General features: G+C 45.8%; 1 protein-coding gene across 2 annotated transcripts in view; it reads right to left on the bottom strand.

Annotated features, from left to right (window-relative positions):
• LOC126456793 (solute carrier organic anion transporter family member 4A1) overlaps positions 1-19,956 on the bottom strand; it is a 552,827-nt gene that overhangs the window by 301,180 nt on the left and 231,691 nt on the right. For both annotated transcript variants that reach the window (XM_050092582.1, XM_050092583.1), the window contains exon 3: positions 14,033-14,198. In XM_050092582.1, the coding sequence (XP_049948539.1) occupies positions 14,033-14,198 (166 nt within the window). The remainder of the gene's footprint in view (positions 1-14,032; positions 14,199-19,956) is intronic.

Here is a 19,956-nt window from a genome sequence, read left to right as displayed (position 1 = left end):
GTCCTATCACGCTTCCCTGCGGTACTCCCGAAATTACCTCTACATCTGCAGATTTTGAACCGTTAAGAATGACATGTTGTGTTCTTTCTTCTAGGAAATCCTGAATCCAATCACAAACCTGGTCCGATATTCCGTAAGCTCGTATTTTTTTCACTAAACGTAAGTGCGGAACCGTATCAAATGCCTTCCTGAAGTCCAGGAATACGGCATCAATCTGCTCGCCAGTGTCTACGGCACTGTGAATTTCTTGGGCAAATAGGGCGAGCTGAGTTTCACATGATCTCTGTTTGCGGAATCCATGTTGGTTATGATGAAGGAGATTTGTATTATCTAAGAACGTCATAATACGAGAACACAAAACATGTTCCATTATTCTAGAACAGATTGACGTAAGCGAAATAGGCCTATAATTATTCGCATCTGATTTATGACCCTTCTTGAAAATGGGAACGACCTGCGCTTTCTTCCAGTCGCTAGGTACTTTACGTTCTTCCAGCGATCTACGATAAATTGCTGATAGAAAGGGGGCAAGTTCTTTAGCATAATCACTGTAGAATCTTAAGGGTATCTCGTCTGGTCCGGATGCTTTTCCGCTACTAAGTGATAGCAGTTGTTTTTCAATTCCGATATCGTTTATTTCAATATTTTCCATTTTGGCGTCCGTGCGACGGCTGAAGTCAGGGACCGTGTTACGATTTTCCGCAGTGAAACAGTTTCGGAACACTGAATTCAGTATTTCTGCCTTTCTTCGGTCGTCCTCTGTTTCGGTGCCATCGTGGTCAACGAGTGACTGAATAGGGGATTTAGATCCGCTTACGGATTTTACATATGACCAAAACTTTTTAGGGTTCTTGTTTAGATTGTTTGCCAATGTTTTATGTTCGAATTCGTTGAATGCTTCTCTCATTGCTCTCTTTACGCTCTTTTTCGCTTCGTTCAGCTTTTCCTTATCAGCTATGATTCGACTACTCTTAAACCTATGATGAAGCTTTCTTTGTTTCCGTAGTACCTTTCGTACATGATTGTTATACCACGGTGGATCTTTCCCCTCGCTTTGGACCTTAGTCGGTACGAACTTATCTAAGGCGTACTGGACGATGTTTCTGAATTTTTTCCATTTTTGTTCCACATCCTCTTCCTCAGAAATGAACGTTTGATGGTGGTCACTCAGATATTCTGCGATTTGTGCCCTATCACTCTTGTTAAGCAAATATATTTTCCTTCCTTTCTTGGCATTTCTTATTACACTTGTAGTCACTGATGCAACCACTGACTTATGATCACTGATACCCTCTTCTACATTCACGGAGTCGAAAAGTTCCGGTCTATTTGTTGCTATGAGGTCTAAAACGTTAGCTTCACGAGTTGGTTCTCTAACTATCTGCTCGAAGTAATTCTCGGACATGGCAGTCAGGATAATGTCACAAGAGTCTCTGTCCCTGGCTCCAGTTCTGATTGTGTGACTATCCCATTCTATACCTGGTAGATTGAAGTCTCCCCCTATTACAATAGTATGATCACGAAACTTCTTCACGACGTTCTGCAGGTTCTCTCTGAGGCGCTCAACTACTACGGTTGCTGATGCAGGTGGTCTATAGAAGCATCCGACTATCATATCTGACCCACCTTTGATACTTAACTTAACCCAGATTATTTCACATTCGCATTCGCTAATAACTTCACTGGATATTATTGAATTCTTTACTGCTATAAATACTCCTCCACCATTGGCGTTTATCCTATCCTTGCGGTATATATTCCATTCTGTGTCTAGGATTTCGTTACTGTTCACTTCCGGTTTTAACCAACTTTCCGTTCCTAATACTATATGCGCACTATTTCCTTCAATAAGAGATACTAATTCAGGAACCTTGCCCTGGATACTCCTGCAGTTTACCAATATTACGTTAACTTTTCCTGTTTTTGGTCTCTGAGGACGGACGTTCTTTATCAACGATGATAATGTCCTCTCTGGTAAGCCGTCAGGTATTTTATCGTTTCGCCCAAGGGGGGGTCCCTCTAACCTAAAAAACCCCCGTGTGCACGCCACACGTACTCTGCTACCCTAGTAGCTGCTTCCGGTGTGTAGTGCACGCCTGACCTGTCTAGGGGGGCCCTACAGTTCTCCACCCAATAACGGAGGTCGATGAATTTGCAACCATTATAGTCGCAGAGTCGTCTGAGCCTCTGGTTTAGACCCTCCACACGGCTCCAAACCAGAGGACCGCGATCGACTCTGGGCACTATGCTGCAGATATTAAGCTCAGCTTGCACTCCGCGTGCGATGCTGGTTGTCTTCACCAAATCAGCCAGCCGCCGGAAGGAACCAAGGATGGCCTCAGAACCCAAGCGGCAGGCGTCATTCGTTCCGACATGCGCTACTATCTGCAGCCGGTCACACCCAGTGCGTTCAATAGCTGCCGGAAGGGCCTCCTCCACATTACGGACGAGACCCCCCGGCAAGCACACCGAGTGCACACTGGCATTCTTCCCCGACCTACCCGCTATTTTCCTGAGGGGCTCCATAACCCGCCTAACGTTGGAGCTCCCTATAACTAATAGGCCCGCCCTCTGTGACTGTCGGGACCTTGCCGGAGAATCGGCCACTGGCCCAACAGGCGAGGCATCCTGTGGTGGCTCGGAAACGATGTCATCACCACTAGGAAGCACCCCGTACCTGTTGGAAAGGGGTAAGGCAGCTGCCACGCGGCCAGATCCCACCTTCGCCTTTCGGCCAGGCACGCGCGAGCCCACCACTGTCCGCCATTCACCCTGGAGTGATGGCTGACCGGTAAGATGCTCACTGCCGGAAGACGCAGCGACATCAGGGGTTCCATGTGATTCCAAGGCCACCGAAGTAGGCATAGGTCTCACCACAGTTGCCCCAACGCCACTACGAGCCGACGCCTGCGCCTCGAGCTCGATGAGCCTAACAGACAAAGCCTCCACCTGCCCCCGAAGAGTGGCCAATTCTCCTTGCGTCCGCTCACAACAACGACAGTCCCTACACATGACTATGTTTACCCTACTCTATACGGTGACAAATTCCCAAGATAATCTTCTGATGAGCTACTCTGATAATCAAGAAACACTCACTGAAATACGAGACGCGAAAACTGCGCTAGGTTTTCCCAGAAAAACTATTTAAAAGCTAAGCGCAGCAAATAAGTACAAAAACGCTTTATACAAACAGTACTCGCTGCTGCTGGTGCTCTCGCTCTGGCTGTCACAAGACAACTGCTGATTCAAGTGACTAGTGGCTAACGGCCGCGAAACAAAGAAAAGACGGTTTTAGGGCGCTTTCTGTTCTAAACGATCAAGAAAACACTAAGAAATCTAACACGAAAACTACGTAAAGTTTTATCAAGAACTGTTAGTTACTATGCAGAGCAGATAAACGCAAATAGAATCCCTTCCTTAGTGGAAGGTCGTAAACAAAATGCAAAATAAGGTACAGCTGAAGAAAAGGGCGTATATGTTATCCTGTGCAGAACGTACTTAGATCGACTGTCTTAACATTTATGAATTATTTGTTGGTCATGATATGAGGAAGATATCACGTTCTTACAACGTATGGCCTGTCTAGAAAAATTTTGTGCTTAGGCACCAAGTTTAATCACCCAAAAACAACTTAGGAGTGGGAAGGATAATATAAAGCCACCATCGTCATTATTATGACTAGGTCTAATTCTTTTTTTTTTTTTTTTTTTTTTTTTTTTTTTTTTTGAGATGTAAATGTTAAGCATTTGCTTAGCTATGGTTACAATGCATCAACATCCTATTGACTTAGCACACAAAATGGTCATGAATGAACTTATGAACAAGTCTACATCTAATCTGTAACATCCGGCAATACGGGCCATTTGTAGTTTTAGCTTGATGATGTCCACTGTGAGCAAATGGTAGTTACATTTATTCTGAAGAAGGTTGGGTTTTCCCGACGGAAACCTAGGTGAATCTAGGTAAATTTTGCAACTGAGGCTGTTGGTTTTTAAAATTAAAATTAATCTTTAAAATACAGTTCCATTTTCCACCTTCGCTTGATTACGACCACGGTCGCTTATTTTATGCGATCAGTCGATTTCGGTGATGCTTGTTTTTTCAAGGGCTTACTCCTAACCTCGTAATTTACACAATTTTTTATCGTTACTGTTATTTCATTCCCTCTCGCCATGGGCTGCCAACGATGCAAAATTTCGCTCTTCAACCAAAAGCTTTAAAATATGAACAGAGATGAAACAAATAGGATTAAAAGACGAAAGGTTATAGAGGTTTTTTCAAGGTACATAAAATGACGAATTTTGTTGGCGTTTTCATAAAAGAATGAAACTTTTTATTTTATTTGTCGTGTAAATAAGATAGGATAAAAATAGAAAATATATTTTTTAAAACACTTTGCAGAAATGGTGACGTACTGCTAAAAACGGTACTGCACTCTCACTAAAAAGCTTGAAAGACATGTACTCGGAAAAAAAATGGATTTATGGAGCGGAAAATGTGTTCTACGAGGCGTTTCTTTTTTAAAGTAAGTACCGTTTTGAAATAAAACAAGTAGACCTTTCTTGGCAATTTTATTTTTGCATGAAATTCTGTACTTTACTCTTCTTTTCTACATAATTCCCACCAATTTAAGGCATGTATCGCACAACCACCTCTTAAATCCCATCTTCATAGAAACATGGCGCCTGATGAGGCAACAATTGCATAAGAAACACTTCTTGGGTACGTTTATCACGTAATGTCGAAAGCGTAAAATGTCTGTTCTCGCTCGCTTTTTCATCAACATTCTGCACCAAATTGTCAGTGATGACTGAAGGTCGCCCACATCGTTTATCATCATGCACATTCGTTAGGCCATCTTCGAAAGCTCTCACATATTCCCGTTCCATCCCACGGCTCATAATGTTTTCTCCATACACTTCACCGATCCGACGATGAACTTCAGCCGCTTTTACGCTTTTAGCACTAAGAAAACGAATCACAGCGCCGATTTCACAGTCGGTGGGCTCCTCTATCGGAGCAGGCATTTCAGGCGCTCACAAGCGAACGTAAATACGCCGAATATTAGTGCGAATTGTGTAGAAAAGTACATGAAAACATAGGCTTCCACGTAAAACTTGCTAAAAAACTCTACTTGTTTTATTTCTATCTTTAAACGGTTACGTACTTAAAAACCACATCTCGTATAAGATGGAAGAGTGCTATCGTTGCTGTTGTGGTCTTCAATCCGAAGATTCGTCTGATGCAGCTCTCCACACTATTCTATCCTGTGCAAGCCTTTTCATCTTCGAATAACTGCTGCAACTTCTGAATCTGCATCTTTATACGTCCCTTGGTATCTCTCTACAATTTTTAGCCCCCACACTTCTCTCCAAAACTAAATTGGTGATCCCTTGATGTCTCAGAATGTGTCCTACCAACTGATTCCTTCTTATAGTCAGATTACGCGACAAATTTCTTTTCTCTCCAATTATATTCAGTAGCTCCTCATTAGTTACGTGATCTACCCATCTAGTCTTCAGCATCTCACAAGCTGCAACATTGTCGCGAATAAAACAGTGACCCGAATACAGAATAAATTTCTTTTACTTTACATCTATGGTCAGACACTTTTTGACAACAGATTACCGGTTTCGGTCTATAATGACCATCTTCAGATCTGCAGCAAAATATGGGAAAATATAAATACACGAGCGAATTGTCTACAGCTCAAAAAAATAAAATAGACCGCAGTGAACTGCTGACATTATATACATTTGTGCGCTTTAAGTATGAAGAGGCTTACCTGTTCTATAAGAACATGTCCTAATGTAGTGCAACCATAGTGGCATCGTCAAACGTTAAATGCAAAATCAGCGCGAGCATCGTCCAATGTACATAAATAACAGCAGATGCAAGAGTCATCTTGTCAGTTGCACTACAGTTCAAAACAAACTGCCGTACAGTAGGCACAAGACGTTTGTGTTGTACAGGGCTATTACAAACGATTGAAGCGATTTCATAAATTCACTGTAGGTCCATTCATTGACATATGGTCACGACACACTACAGATACGTAGAAAAACTCATAAAGTTTTGTTCGGCTGAAGCCGCACTTCAGGCTTCTGCCGCCAGAGCGCTCGAGAGCGCAGTGAGACAAAATGGCGACAGGAGCCGAGAAAGCGTATGTCGTGCTTGAAATGCACTCACATCAGTCAGTCATAACAGTGCAACGACACTTCAGGACGAAGTTCAACAAAGATCCACCGACTGCTAACTCCATACGGCGATGGTATGCGCAGTTTAAAGCTTCTGGATGCCTCTGTAAGGGGAAATCAACGGGTCGGCCTGCAGTGAGCGAAGAAACGGTTGAACGCGTGCGGGCAAGTTTCACGCGTAGCCCGCGGAAGTCGACGAATAAAGCAAGCAGGGAGCTAAACGTACCACAGCCGGCGGTTTGGAAAATCTTACGGAAAAGGCTAAAGCAGAAGCCTTACCGTTTACAATTGCTACAAGCCCTGACACCCGATGACAAAGTCAAACGCTTTGAATTTTCGGCGCGGTTGCAACAGCTCATGGAAGAGGATGCGTTCAGTGCGAAACTTGTTTTCAGTGATGAAGCAACATTTTTTCTTAATGATGAAGTGAACAGACACAATGTGCGAATCTGGGCGGTAGAGAATCCTCACGCATTCCTGCAGCAAATTCGCAATTCACCAAAAGTTAACGTGTTTTGTGCCATCGCACGGTTTAAAGTTCAGTGCGAAACTTGTTTTCAGTGATGAAGCAACATTTTTTCATAATGATGAAGTGAACAGACACAATGTGCGAATCTGGGCGGTAGAGAATCCTCACGCATTCGTGCAGCAAATTCGCAATTCACCAAAAGTTAACGTGTTTTGTGCCATCTCACGGTTTAAAGTTTACGGCCCCTTTTTCTTCTGCGAAAGAAACCTTACAGGACACGTGTATCTGGACATGCTGCAAAAATTGGCTCATGCCACAACTGGAGACCGACAGCGCCGACTTCATCTTTCAACAGGATGGTGCTCCACCGCACTTCCATCATGATGTTCGGCATTTCTTAAACAGGAGATTGGAAAACCGATGGATCAGTCGTGGTGGAGATCATGATCAGCAATTCATGTCATGGCCTCCACGCTCTCCCGACTTAACCCCATGCGATTTCTTTCTGTGGGGTTATGTGAAAGATTCAGTGTTTAAACCTCCTCTACCAAGAAACGTGCCAGAACTGCGAGCTCGCATCAGCGATGCTTCCGAACTCATTGATGGGGACATGCTGCGCCGAGTGTGGGAGGAACTTGATTATCGGCTTGATGTCTGCCGAATCACTAAAGGGGCACATATCGAACATTTGTGAATACCTAAAAAAACTTTTTGAGTTTTTGTATGTGTGTGCAAAGCATTGTGAAAATATCTCAAATAATAAAGTTATTGTAGAGCTGTGAAATCGTTTCAATCGTTTGTAATAACCCTGTAAGTTCACCAGATGTCGCTACTGTAGGCATATACAAGTCTTCAGACTTTACCGATTGTATCCCCCCTTTATTTTACGTTGTTCAATTAATCATTGAAGACTTGTGTACGCCTACAGTAGCACTGCGCAGACATGCGCAGAACGGGAATCTGCTGTAATGCATTGCTTGAGCTATGTTGAAATATCTGAAGTTCCACAACACCTTTGTGACCCCCCCCCCCTACTTCTGTTGCACAGGGAGACTTTTTAAGCCTCTGAGCCTCTTCAGGTGCTGGGTGAGCTGAGGATGGGATGATGGATTTGATATAGCTCATGCTATGAATAGTACTGCAGTTGTGATTTACACTGGAGATAAGGATATCGATATTACATTGGGCACAGGCTACTCAGTGTGTAAGACAGGTGACAGTTTCAGTTGATGATCTTTTTAACATAATAGCTCACTTAACAACTGCAAAGAAGTACTGATTTAATGAACAGAAAATGACTCTACTGTACAAACACGAGCTCAGTGAAGTTATTTTGTCTATTCACGTAAAGCAGGGCTTCACAATATACGTGCTCGCGGAGCAAGCTGTGAGCAGCAAGGCGCGAGCACGGAGCATCGCGAGCATGCTACCCCCAATACCGGACAAGAGCGGAGAGTGGGGAGAGTCACGTGGGGTACACAACAGCTGCCGCCAGTCGATGTAAATCCGCGGCCACCTGCAGGGATATCACTCACGAATTATTACTGCGACAAATGAAACAAATAAAGGAGAATGTACACGAGCCACATAATTTTATTAGCTTAGTGTATGCCTCTACCATCTGTAGACACTGAAACTAAAGAATTCCACGACAATCCTCTATTTTCAACACTTTCTTCAACACTACTTAAAATATCACCTCCGGTTGTAGTGTTCTTCATGGCTACTACATGGAGGAGCTCCTCCCTCACCTGAAGATCTCTATCAACACCTCTTCTTCGGATAGCTTCCTTTTAAGTTTAATAACTTCCTGTGCACGATCTGGTCAATCACATTTTCCACGTCCGTAGTCTTTCGCGTGGTACGACATATAATGTCGCTGCAAATTAAATTTCGCAAAAGAATTCAGCATTTTGTGACATACTAAACATTTTGCAACACCATCTTTTTCAGTAAACAGATACAATTCCTCCCAATGGGGGTTGAACTGCGAAAGCATGGTTGGGGCTACACAAAGGCGTCTTTACATGATTCTTAACCAGCGAAGTGACTGTTAAGAGCTGATCGTAGTACTTTAAACGTTACGCAGTCGGCGCGAATTCAATAGGCACGCTGCGGCCCTATTCAAACGTGCGCGCGCATTTCCCCTCCCTCCCCTCCCTCGCTACTCCGCGACCTTGCACCTGCTCGCGAGCACGTGCCTGAGCAGACGCGAGTACTCGCGCTCAAAACCGGCCAGTTGTTAAGCCCTGACGTAAGGGAACTGGTCAGGAAATGCTGGGCAGATGTAGTCTGTCTGTAAACTGCGCTCATGGTGGGGGAAGCTGCCTTTCCAGCCGGCCGCGGTGGTCTCGTGGTTCTAGGCGCGCAGTCCGGAACCGTGCGACTGCTACGGTCGCAGGTTCGAATCCTGCCTCGGGCATGGATGTGTGTGATGTCCTTAGGTTAGTTAGGTTTAAGTAGTTCTAAGTTCTAGGGGACTGATAACCACAGCAGTTGAGTCCCATAGTGCTCAGAGCCATTTGAACCATTTGAACCAAGCTGCCTTTCCCAGAAGAACGCTACGGCTCCAGTACAGGATGACTGAGAAACAGTTTCCACTCAGTGTGCAGAGATTTACGTCAACGTATTTCTTGCGTTAGTATTATTACTAACTCATATCTGTGTTCCATATAATGTTAACGCACATTGGATAAAATAAGTACTCACTGGCGACGTGTGCACACTGCATCGCCACTGATTCATATTGTAAGGCGAGCTGCGGAAGAGTCGGTATAACTTTGTGAAGCGCCCTGTAGTTGCTTCTTGTAACGTAGTGGGTTAGATTGAGTGGTGAATCACATGCTCGCACTTTAGTTTGCAAACCTCTAAAGTAGGGAGGTGCATGAAAATAATTCAGCGACCTACCTTCCCCCGCACTCTTACATTCCACTTCCGCCCCCTGTTAGACCCCCAGATTAAGAGATAAATAGGGCTCTACAGCACATAGACGCCTAACACACAGTTAATGTTTGTTCATAACCCAATTCATTTAACACTAAACATTAGTTTTATACCGTTAGTGCTCCGGTTAGCCGTGGTCGTCTAGCGGTTCAGACACTGCATTGTGGCCGCAATAACCCAGGTTCGAATCCTGGTCACGGCAGTGGTAAAACACTATCACGCTGAAGGAGTTTGGCCGTGCGAAGTGGCCGCGCTGTTTGAGGCGCCATGTCACGGATTGCTAAGTGCCAACACACAGTCTAATCCTCTCGATGGACAGATGATCATAAACAGCATTACGTATCCTCAGTTCATGAGACACTACATAGAGCTCTGAAACTGAACCCAGGACACTGGCACAATTTCTGGTAATCATGAACTTTACGCCAACACCTCCTTCTGCCGATCAACTACTGGCTGTGAAAATTTTGGATCAGGTTGACGCCCACAAGAAATAGGGCCCAGCAACGAACTTGTGACATCACATTAGTTGCGTTGTGCGCCATACTTCGCGAACACTCGGCTCGGCGCAGGGCCCACGGGAAATCAATATGTCAATGAAAAGGTACCCACTGAAGTCCTTAACTTTGTCGTGTGCTATCGACAGCATGCATGCTGTAAGCTTCCCATTAGTATAAAAAAGGAGATTAATAATGGACGGGTATTCAAAAGGAAACTAAAAACATTCCTCATAGATCACATATTTTATGAAACGCCTGCATTCTGAATTGTAAGGCATCTAATTATTAAAAGAAAAACATGATACTTTTAGTTAAGACATGAAGGTAATAACATTGCATTTTAATTTCAGTCATGATGTAAATTTATTTATTTATTATTTATCTATGTTAGCAGCAACTGACGTAGTTGCCGGCCTGTGTGGCCGAGCGGTTCTAGGCGCTTCAGTCTGGAACCGCGCGACCGCTATGGTCGCAGGTTCGAGTCCTCTCTCGAGCATGGATGTGTGTGATGTCCTTAGGTTAGTTAGGTTTAAGTAGTTCTACGTTCTAGGGGACTGATGACCTCAGAAGTTTTCCATAGTGCTCAGAGCCATTTTTGAACTGACGTAGATACTCGCTTCCCACCGGGGACGGCTGCTGCGTCACGTGCTGTGACGTATGCGCCCCGGCCTGTCTTTCTCCTGGGTCTCGGCAAGTTGAGCCGTGAAGTAGTGATGATGTGACGGGTGACGTCACAACTTAAACGTTATCTTTGTTCGTCTTAATAATAAAAGAAAACAGTGACAACAATTTATGTGAAATTGGAAACTCTTAACGAGCTCATCTCCGTATCGATAATAAGGTTCTTGTCCTGTGCGGTACTTGCTTTGAGAAATCGAGGCTCTCTTTATGTGCTACAGTGATGTTAACACATTATTTATTTCAGAATGAGATTTTCACTCTGCAGCGGAGTGTGCGCTGATATGAAACTTCCTGGCAGATTAAAACTGTGTGCCAGACAGAAACTCGAACTCGGGACCTTTGCTTTTCGCAGGCAAGTGCTCTACCATCTAAGCTACCCAAGCACGACTCACGCTCCCACAGCTTTACTTCAGGAAGTTCCATTATTTATTTGCTTGATTCCATCGTATGATTTGTTTCTGTTGTCACGCTTTGTGTTAGTATCGTTTTTTGGCTTTATATATTGGTATTGTTTTTTTTGTTTTCTTTATTGTTATCGACTTGTGGATCACTGTGTTGGTAACGTGCTGTTAAGGTTGATCTAGGTAGATCAAGTGATATTTTTGATATAACACTTCCGTAATTGCTGCCATTGGTACATACAGGGTGTTTCAAAAATGACCGGTATATTTGAAATGGCAATACAAACTAAACGAGCAGCGATAGAAATACACCGTTTGTTGCAATATGCTTGGGACAACAGTACATTTTCAGGCAGACAAACTTTCGAAATTACAGTAGTTACAATTGTCAACAACAGATGGCGCTGCGGTCTGGGAAACTCTATAGTACGATATTTTCCACATATCCACCATGCGTAGCAATAATATGGCGTAGTCTCTGAATGAAATTACCCAAAACCTTTGACAACGTGTCTGGCGGAATGGCTTCACATGCAGATGAGATGTACTGCTTCAGCTGCTCAATTGTTTCTGGATTCTGGCGGTACACCTGGTCTTTCAAGTGTCCCCACAGAAAGATGTCACAGGGGTTCATGTCTGGCGAATAGGGAGGCCAATCCACGCCGCCTCCTGTATGTTTCGGATAACCCAAAGCAATCACACGATCATCGAAATATTCATTCAGGAAATTAAAGACGTCGGCCGTGCGATGTGGCCGGGCACCATCTTGCATAAACCACGAGGTGTTTGCAGTGTCGTCTAAGGCAGTTTGTACCGCCACAAATTCACGAAGAATGTCCAGATAGCGAGATGCAGTAATCGTTTCGGATCTGAAAAATGGGCCAATGATTCCTTTGGAAGAAATGGCGGCCCAGACCAGTACTTTTTGAGGGTGCAGGGACGATGGGACTGCAACATGGGGCTTTTCGGTTCCCCATATGCGCCAGTTCTGTTTATTGACGAAGCCGTCCAGGTAAAAATAAGCTTCGTCAGTAAACCAAATGCTGCCCACATGCATATCGCCGTCATCAATCCTGTGCACTATATCGTTAGCGAATGTCTCTCGTGCAGCAATGGTAGCGGCGCTGAGGGGTTGCCGCGTTTGAATTTTGTATGGCTAGAGGTGTAAACTCTGGCGCATGAGACGATACGTGGAAGTTGGCGTCATTTGGACCGCAGCTGCAACACGGCGAGCGGAAACCCGAGGCCGCTGTTGGATCACCTGCTGCACTAGCTGCGCGTTGCCCTCTGTGGTTGCCGTACGCGGTCGCCCTACCTTTCCAGCACGTTCATCCGTCACGTTCCCAGTCCGTTGAAATTTTTCAAACAGGTCCTTTATTGTATCGCTTTTCGGTCCTTTGGTTACATTAAACCTCCGTTGAAAACTTCGTCTTGTTGCAACAACACTGTGTTCTAGACGGTGGAATTCCAACACCAGAAAAATCCTCTGTTCTAAGGAATAAACCATGTTGTCCACAGCACACTTGCACGTTGTGAACAGCACACGCTTACAGCAGAAAGACGACGTACAGAATGGCGCACCCACAGACTGCGTTGTCTTCTATATCTTTCACATCACTTGCAGCGCCATCTGTTGTTGAAAATTGTAACTACTGTAATTTCGAAAGTTTGTCCGCCTGAAAATGTACTGTTGTCCCAAGCATATTGCAACAAACGGTGTATTTCTATCGCTGCTCGTTTAGTTTTTATTGCCGTTTCAAATATACCGGTCATTTTTGAAACACCCTGTATTTTGGCTATGTGAATGGATATCGGGCTTTTCAGTTAAGCTGTATAAGTCACGTGATGTTTCCGATACGTTATAGCTGGTTCACGGTAATTGCATGTATGTGTTCTTTCTCTTTTTCGTTTCTTCTTTGATATCAGCCATTACATCACGTTTCTTTCAGCTTGTTTTCTTTAGTATATTTTAGTATTTGCGTTATTTTGTGGTTGCTATTTTAAATTTTAGTTTTTTCCCTACCCAAAACTCCCATTTTTCATTATATATATATATATATATATATATATATATATATATATATATATATATATATATAAGGCTCACCGGCCATTTGATCATCTTCTTCTGTGCAGATGCACAAACAGCGCCCGAACTCTTACGGGAATCGGCAGTAAAGCCGCGAGTAATGAGTATAATGGGCAGAGGCACTATGAATATAGAGCAGGACAATAAGTTCAGAATGTGGGTCTCACGGGAGGCGAGCCAGGGATAAGTCCCTGCAGTCGCACTATCCTCTGTGTCCTCGGTGGCTCGGATGGATAGAGCGTCTGCCATGTAAGCAGGAGATCACGGGTTCGAGTCCCGATCGGGGTACACATTTTCAACTGTCCCCGTTGACTTATAACAACGCCTATATGTAGCTAAGGGTATTCATTTCATTGTTATCCCATTTTTCTTGCAATCATCCTGTTAGATCCAAAACTTAGTTTCAAGATCCCGAAACATATATATGTTCATACTTTCGCCACGGCAACGGATGACATCATGTCCGCCATTCTGAAATCTTTGTGCGGTGTTTTAGGGATTCTGATGAAGACATTAGCGGAAGCGCATAGGAGATCCCAAACATTCTGGTTTATCCGAAATTTCTTCCATCACTAACAAGTAAGACTCGAAGGGTTACCTCCACCTGCCGGTCAAGGGCCACCGCACAGGCGACCTGGTTAAGGAAGGGGGATGTTTGTACCTGCCGCAAACGTCACTGCGTACCAGAGTGTGCAGACGAGCATGTGTACCGATGACGTATTTTCCTAGTGCTATAGGAGGCAGTGACTCACCCAGGTAGACGGAGGACATCTTCTTGGAGACGTTCTCGTCGATGAAGGTGACGCCGAGCGTGTAGAGCGGCGAGGCGCCGGCCCCGTGCAGCAGCTGGCCCAGCAGGAACAGCCACACGTACGACGACAGGTGCTCCGACTCCGCGGACTGCTCGCGGCAAGAGCCCTGCAAGCGAACAGCACGTCCCGTATCGCACACACACACACTCTGCGCTGTTTCTAGAATAGCGAGAGAAAGCGCCACGCCAGCCAAACATACGGTGTCCACTCGAATGTAACTGCCTCTGTCAAACAGTATTGTAGAACACGATACACGAACCTAATATCCAAACCTATTAAAAAATAAAAAAAAAGCTTCTAAAACTTAGAGAGGTGGTAGTCCTCATCGAAACATGTAACTTAAGTCCAATAAACATGGCTCCAGAAACGCATGATTTCCGAGATAAACGTGTTTATAGGAAGGGCTGCGCGACACTTGGTTGGTGATATTAGCACAGTCGTTACACTGGCGCTCCGTCAAATGGGTCGGCAGAGTATTATGATGTCTTCCTTACAGTACATAATGTCACGTAGAGGAAGGTGTAACTAGATGAATGACGAACACTGCCGGCCGGGGTGACCGAGCGGTTGTTGGCGCTACAGTCTCGAACCGCGCGACCGCTGCGATCACAGGTTCGACTACTACTTCGGGCATCGCTGTGTGTGATGTCCTTAGATTAATTAGGTTTAAGTAACTTCCTGGCAGATTAAAACTGTGTGCCCGACCGAGACTCGAACTCGGGACCTTTGCCTTTCGCGGGCAAGTGCTCTACCATCTGACCTACCGAAGCACGACTCACGCCCGGTACTCACAGCTTCACTTCTGCCAGTACCTCGTCTCCTACCTTCCAAACTTTACAGAAGCTCTCCTGCACTTGACCGCGAAAGGCAAAGGTCCCGAGTTCGAGTCTCGGTCGGGCACACAGTTTCAATCTGCCAGGAAGTTTCATATCAGCGCACACTCCGCTGCAGAGTGAAAATCTCATTCTGGAAACATCCCCCAGGCTGTGGCTAAGCCATGTCTCCGCAGTATCCTTTCTTTCAGGAGTGCTACTTCTGCAAGGTTCGCAGGAGAGTTTCTGTAAAGTTTGGAAGGTAGGAGACGAGGTACTGGCAGAAGTAAAGCTGTGAGTACCGTGCGTGAGTCGTGCTTCGGTAGCTCAGATGGTAGAGCACTTGCCCGCGAAAGGCAAAGGTCCTGAGTTCGAGTCTCGGTCGGGCACACAGTTTTAATCTGCCAGGAAGTTTCATATCAGCGCATACTCCGCTGCAGAGTGAAAATCTCATTGTAGGTTTAAGTAGTTCTAAGTTATAGGGGGCTGATGACCTCAGAAGTTAAGTCCCATAGTGCTCAGAGCAATTTGAGCCATTTTTTGACGAACACTAACTTCACTTAACGAAGTTTTATTCAGCACTTGCACATACAAGACCGCGGAGGGCACTGCCTCCGGCCAGAACACACACGGTATATATACAGCTACAGAACATTCCAGTACAATGATTCTTGCCATTTGTGGATACTTCTAGAATGTATTCGAACCGAATACAGAAATTAAAATGTTTCAGTTCGGATGAGTTTTCAACTCACGACCCACCATGCAACAATCTAGTATCATAACCACTACACTTCGGCGACGGTGGTACTTGGCTTCTTCTGCGACATTGCTCCCTTCTTAAGAGAACAGCGTCTCGGTGTTACGTCCTCCTAGTCCGGGAACGAGTCTTCGGTCCTGCATACTCCGACTCCCGATGACTGATGTTCGCCCTGGCGGTGATCTTCCTTAGAACTTCCCTTGCCGCTACGTTCTCTGGTACCTTTCCTCTTGTTGCCCGTCGCTGGAGCTTCGGGTTTACCCTGGGTTTCAGGATCCTTATAGGGCTTCATTCGAAGGACGTGGACCGTATCTCTGACATTTCGTCGTCTTGTGTCGGGGTCGAAATCTTCATCTTCATAAGTAACATCAGACATCTGTCTTACGAACTTATAAGGTCCAAAGTAGTGCCTGAGGAGCTTCTCAGAGAGACCAACGTTCCGAACAGGAGTGAAGATCCAGACGAGGTCACCAGGCTGGTAGACAACAGGGCGGTGGCTCTCGTCATACCTTTGTCGATCGTTTTCTTGGCCCTCCAGCGTGCGGAGTCGAGCTAACTCCGATCTTCCTCAGCTCTGGTTAACACCTGGCCGATGTAGTCGCCATCCACGTCATCAGGATGTAACGGGAACACAGTGTCCATCGTCGTCGTCACCTCACGCCCATACACCAGGAAAAATGGCGTAAATTTTGTGGTATCTTGTTTGGCGGTGTTGTATGCAAACGTCACGAAAGGTAGCACCTGATCCCAGTTGCTCTGCTCAACATTGGCGAACATTGATTGGATGTCGGTCAAAGTCTTATTAAGACGTTCAGTAAGCCCATTAGTTTGCGGATCGTAGGCAGTCGTCATGTGATGAGTAATGTTACACCGACGGTTTGTCTCTGTCACAAGATTCGATTGAAAAACTTTCCCTCGATCCGTACTTAACGACCTTGGGATACCGTGTTTTAATACAATGACTTCTACGATGAATTTGGCTACCTCGAATGCTTCAGCTGTTTTCACGGCTTTTGTAATGGCATAGCGCGTCAGCGAATCAGTGCAAACAATAATCCATCTGTTCTCACTAGCAGACGTTGGAAATCGTCCGAGGAGGTCAACCCCAACACAATGGAAACGCGTTTCGGCTGGTGGAATTGTATTACGTAGTCTACAGTCAGTTGTTTGGTTCGAGTCGTGTTGTATGCTACGTTAGTTTTTGTCGTGTTTGTGTGCCCTATTGTACAGTACTGTCAACTCAGGGTACGTATCATGGTGTTATACCTTCTTCCAAACGCGGATTCACTTACGTGTTTATTGTTATTGCGCTGTTTCTACGTACAAATTCCACTCTCCCTCCACTTGTCAGCAGTGGGAGCGTACTTACTACTCGACAAGTGAAATGGCGTATGCGATATTCGGCTATTATTTAGCAAATGGGCGTAGCCTGCGAGCCCCTGCGCTGAAAAATATCCACAGCGCAGAGTGGCCTCTGATAAGCTGTTTGGCAGACTTTTCCAGCGCCTGAGGGACACGGGTAGTCTTGAGCCTCGGAAGACTGACAGTGGAAGGCCCCGCACAGTCCGTAATCCTGACATGGAGAAGCGTGTGCTACGTTCAGTAGAAAAAAACTCCTGGGACCAGTGTGCGTCAATTAACAGCGGCAGAAGACGTGTCTCACTCTTTTGTCTGCGGTTAATTCATGAAAATTGCAGTACTCCTACCATCTATAGCGCGTTCAAGCCCTAAGGCCACAGGGTCATCACGGCAGACGGTTAGTGTTGTAACCTGTTGTGACCGTGACTGGAACGGTCGCGGGGTGGCCGAGAAAGCGCGCCGGGACCAAACAGAGAGCGGCCCGCGAACAAACAAAAAGGACGGACACGAAACAACGACGGACGATGGAGAGAGACCTTACGACGACAACACGCAAGAAGCAACGGAGTGACAGACACAGCTAAACGAATCCAAGACGTCCACTAGTAATGAAAACAAAGAACGATAAACACGCTGTATGTTGTCGAGGCGATGTGTCGAGACTCATGCAACGATTAGACTCATTAGACTCGCTGGCTGAGCTTTTTTTTTTTATTGATTTTCAATTCCCCCCGAAGGGGGCGGGCTGGCAGCAGCTTAGTACGCTGCTCTACAGCCTACTGACTTTTTGTAAAAAAAGGAAGAAGAAAGAAACAAGAAAAACAGGCGATAAAACGGTGACTTAAAGTGTAAAATGGCGGAAAAAATGCGGAAAGTTAAAACAGAAAGCAGAAGGGGGTTTGCAATCTTGATAAAATACACAGGAATCAGACAAGCAACATAGTAGACACACAATTAAAAAACATGGCGACAGTCTGGTTTCTGTTCGCAAGAGATAAAAAATCACACCCAGCGACAGTATGATGGCTGTTCGCTACACTCCCCAAAAGACACAACACGGAACACTCACTGTAAAAACTCACTGTTAAACTCTGCACGAAAATGGCGGCACAAATATGACACTCCCGAGCCAAAGCAGATGGGGGGGGGGGGGACTTGGAGGAGGGGGAAAAACAAGGAAGGAGGAGAGGAAAAAACGATAAGGGGGGGGGGGAACCAAGGAGGGAGAGGACTCATAAAGGGGGGGGCAGGGCAGATGCGAGAGGGAATGGGAAAAGGCAGAGGAGGAAAATGCAAAAGGACTCGGGGGAGAGGAGGAGGCAGAGAGAGGGGAGGTGGGGAAAAAAGAGGATGGAAGGGGGGAGAGGGAGCCTGGGAAAAGGACAGAGGAAAGGAGGGGGAGTGAGGATCATAGTTGATAGGAGGGATAAATGGAGGGAGAGAGGGCATCATCTGGGAGGGGGAGTTGATGGAAGCCACCTTGGGAAAGGAGATGTAGGGTGTAGAGATGGAGGGTAGGGGGGACACAACAGTGAAGACGTGGCAGGGGGCAGGGATGGGAGAGGAGAGGAGCAACCAGGGGGTGAGGGGATCAAGGCGGCAGGAGGTGTAGAGGATCTGAATATGTTCGAGGAATAGGAGCAGATGGGGGAAAGGAATGAGGTCATAGAGGATCCGCGTGGGGGACGAGAGGCGTATACGGAAGGCGAGACGGAGTGCATGGTGCTCAAGGATCTGGAGGGACTTATAGAATTGGGGGGGGGGGGGGGGCAGATATCCAGGCGGGACTGGCTGAGCGAGAGGCAGGCGCTTAAATGCTCTATCGGGGGCGCCGCCATTGGCTGCTGGAACCACATGTTCCACTGTGGCGCCCTCACTCTAACCGCCGCCACAGCTTACGGCGCGATGGTGGAGAGGTCTAGGGGTCTTCGACGTCCATGACGTCTGGCAGGGATTCAAATACCGCGGCGCGCGGTACCAGAGTTAGGGATTACAATTACAAATTACCTAAATTGGAACGACCATATATAATATTGTGAGTAGAGCAAACGAAAGACTGCGATTCATTGGCAGAACACTTAGAAGGTGCGACAGGTCCGCCATATTCTGGAGTATTCCTGTGCGGTGTGGGATCTGTATCAAGTGTGACTGACGGATGATATCGAAAAAGTACAAAGAAGGGCAGCTCGTTTTGCATTATCGCGGAATAGGGGAGGTAGTGTCACAGACATGAGACGTGAATTGGAGTGGCAATTATTAAAACAAAGGAGTTTTATGTTGCGACGGGATCTTCTCATGAAATTTCAATCACCAGTTTTCACCTCCCATTGCGAAAACATTCTGTTGGCACGCACCTACATAGGAGAAATGATCATCACGATAAAATAAAAGAACTCAGGGCTCGCACAGAAAAATTTAAGTGCTCGTTTTTCCCGCGTGCCGTTCGAGAGTGGAACGGTAGAGAGACAGCTCGAAGGTGGTTCATTGAGCCCTCTGCCAGGCACTTTATTGTGAATAGCAGAGTAATCACGTAGATGTAGCTTGTGGTTCTGTCAATGGCTGTTGCAGAACTGTGCCGCAGATCCACTTTTCACTTGTACCGGTGAGGCAGGATTCACAAGAGATGGTGTTGTGGATTTCCATAACCAGCATGTATGGGTAGATGTAAATACCCGAGCAATTCAGGAAAGACGGCATCAGCACCGATTCTCAGTCAACGTATGGGCAGGCGTACTTGGCGAGAGATTAATAGAGCCATACGTGCTGCCAAGAAGGTTAAGTGAGGCGCATTATCTGAACTTTCTCATTAATGTATTGCCCACCTTGCTGGAGGCTGTGTCACTGCACCAACAAATAAAAATGTGCTCCATGCATGACGGCGCACCAGCACACTTTCGTCGCAATGTGCGCGAACATCTGACGCAAAAATTTCT

Source organism: Schistocerca serialis, chromosome 2 (genome assembly GCF_023864345.2).
Source record: "Schistocerca serialis cubense isolate TAMUIC-IGC-003099 chromosome 2, iqSchSeri2.2, whole genome shotgun sequence".
Lineage (NCBI taxonomy): Eukaryota > Metazoa > Arthropoda > Insecta > Orthoptera > Acrididae > Schistocerca > Schistocerca serialis.
This window is presented reverse-complemented; position numbering and strand designations above follow the sequence as displayed.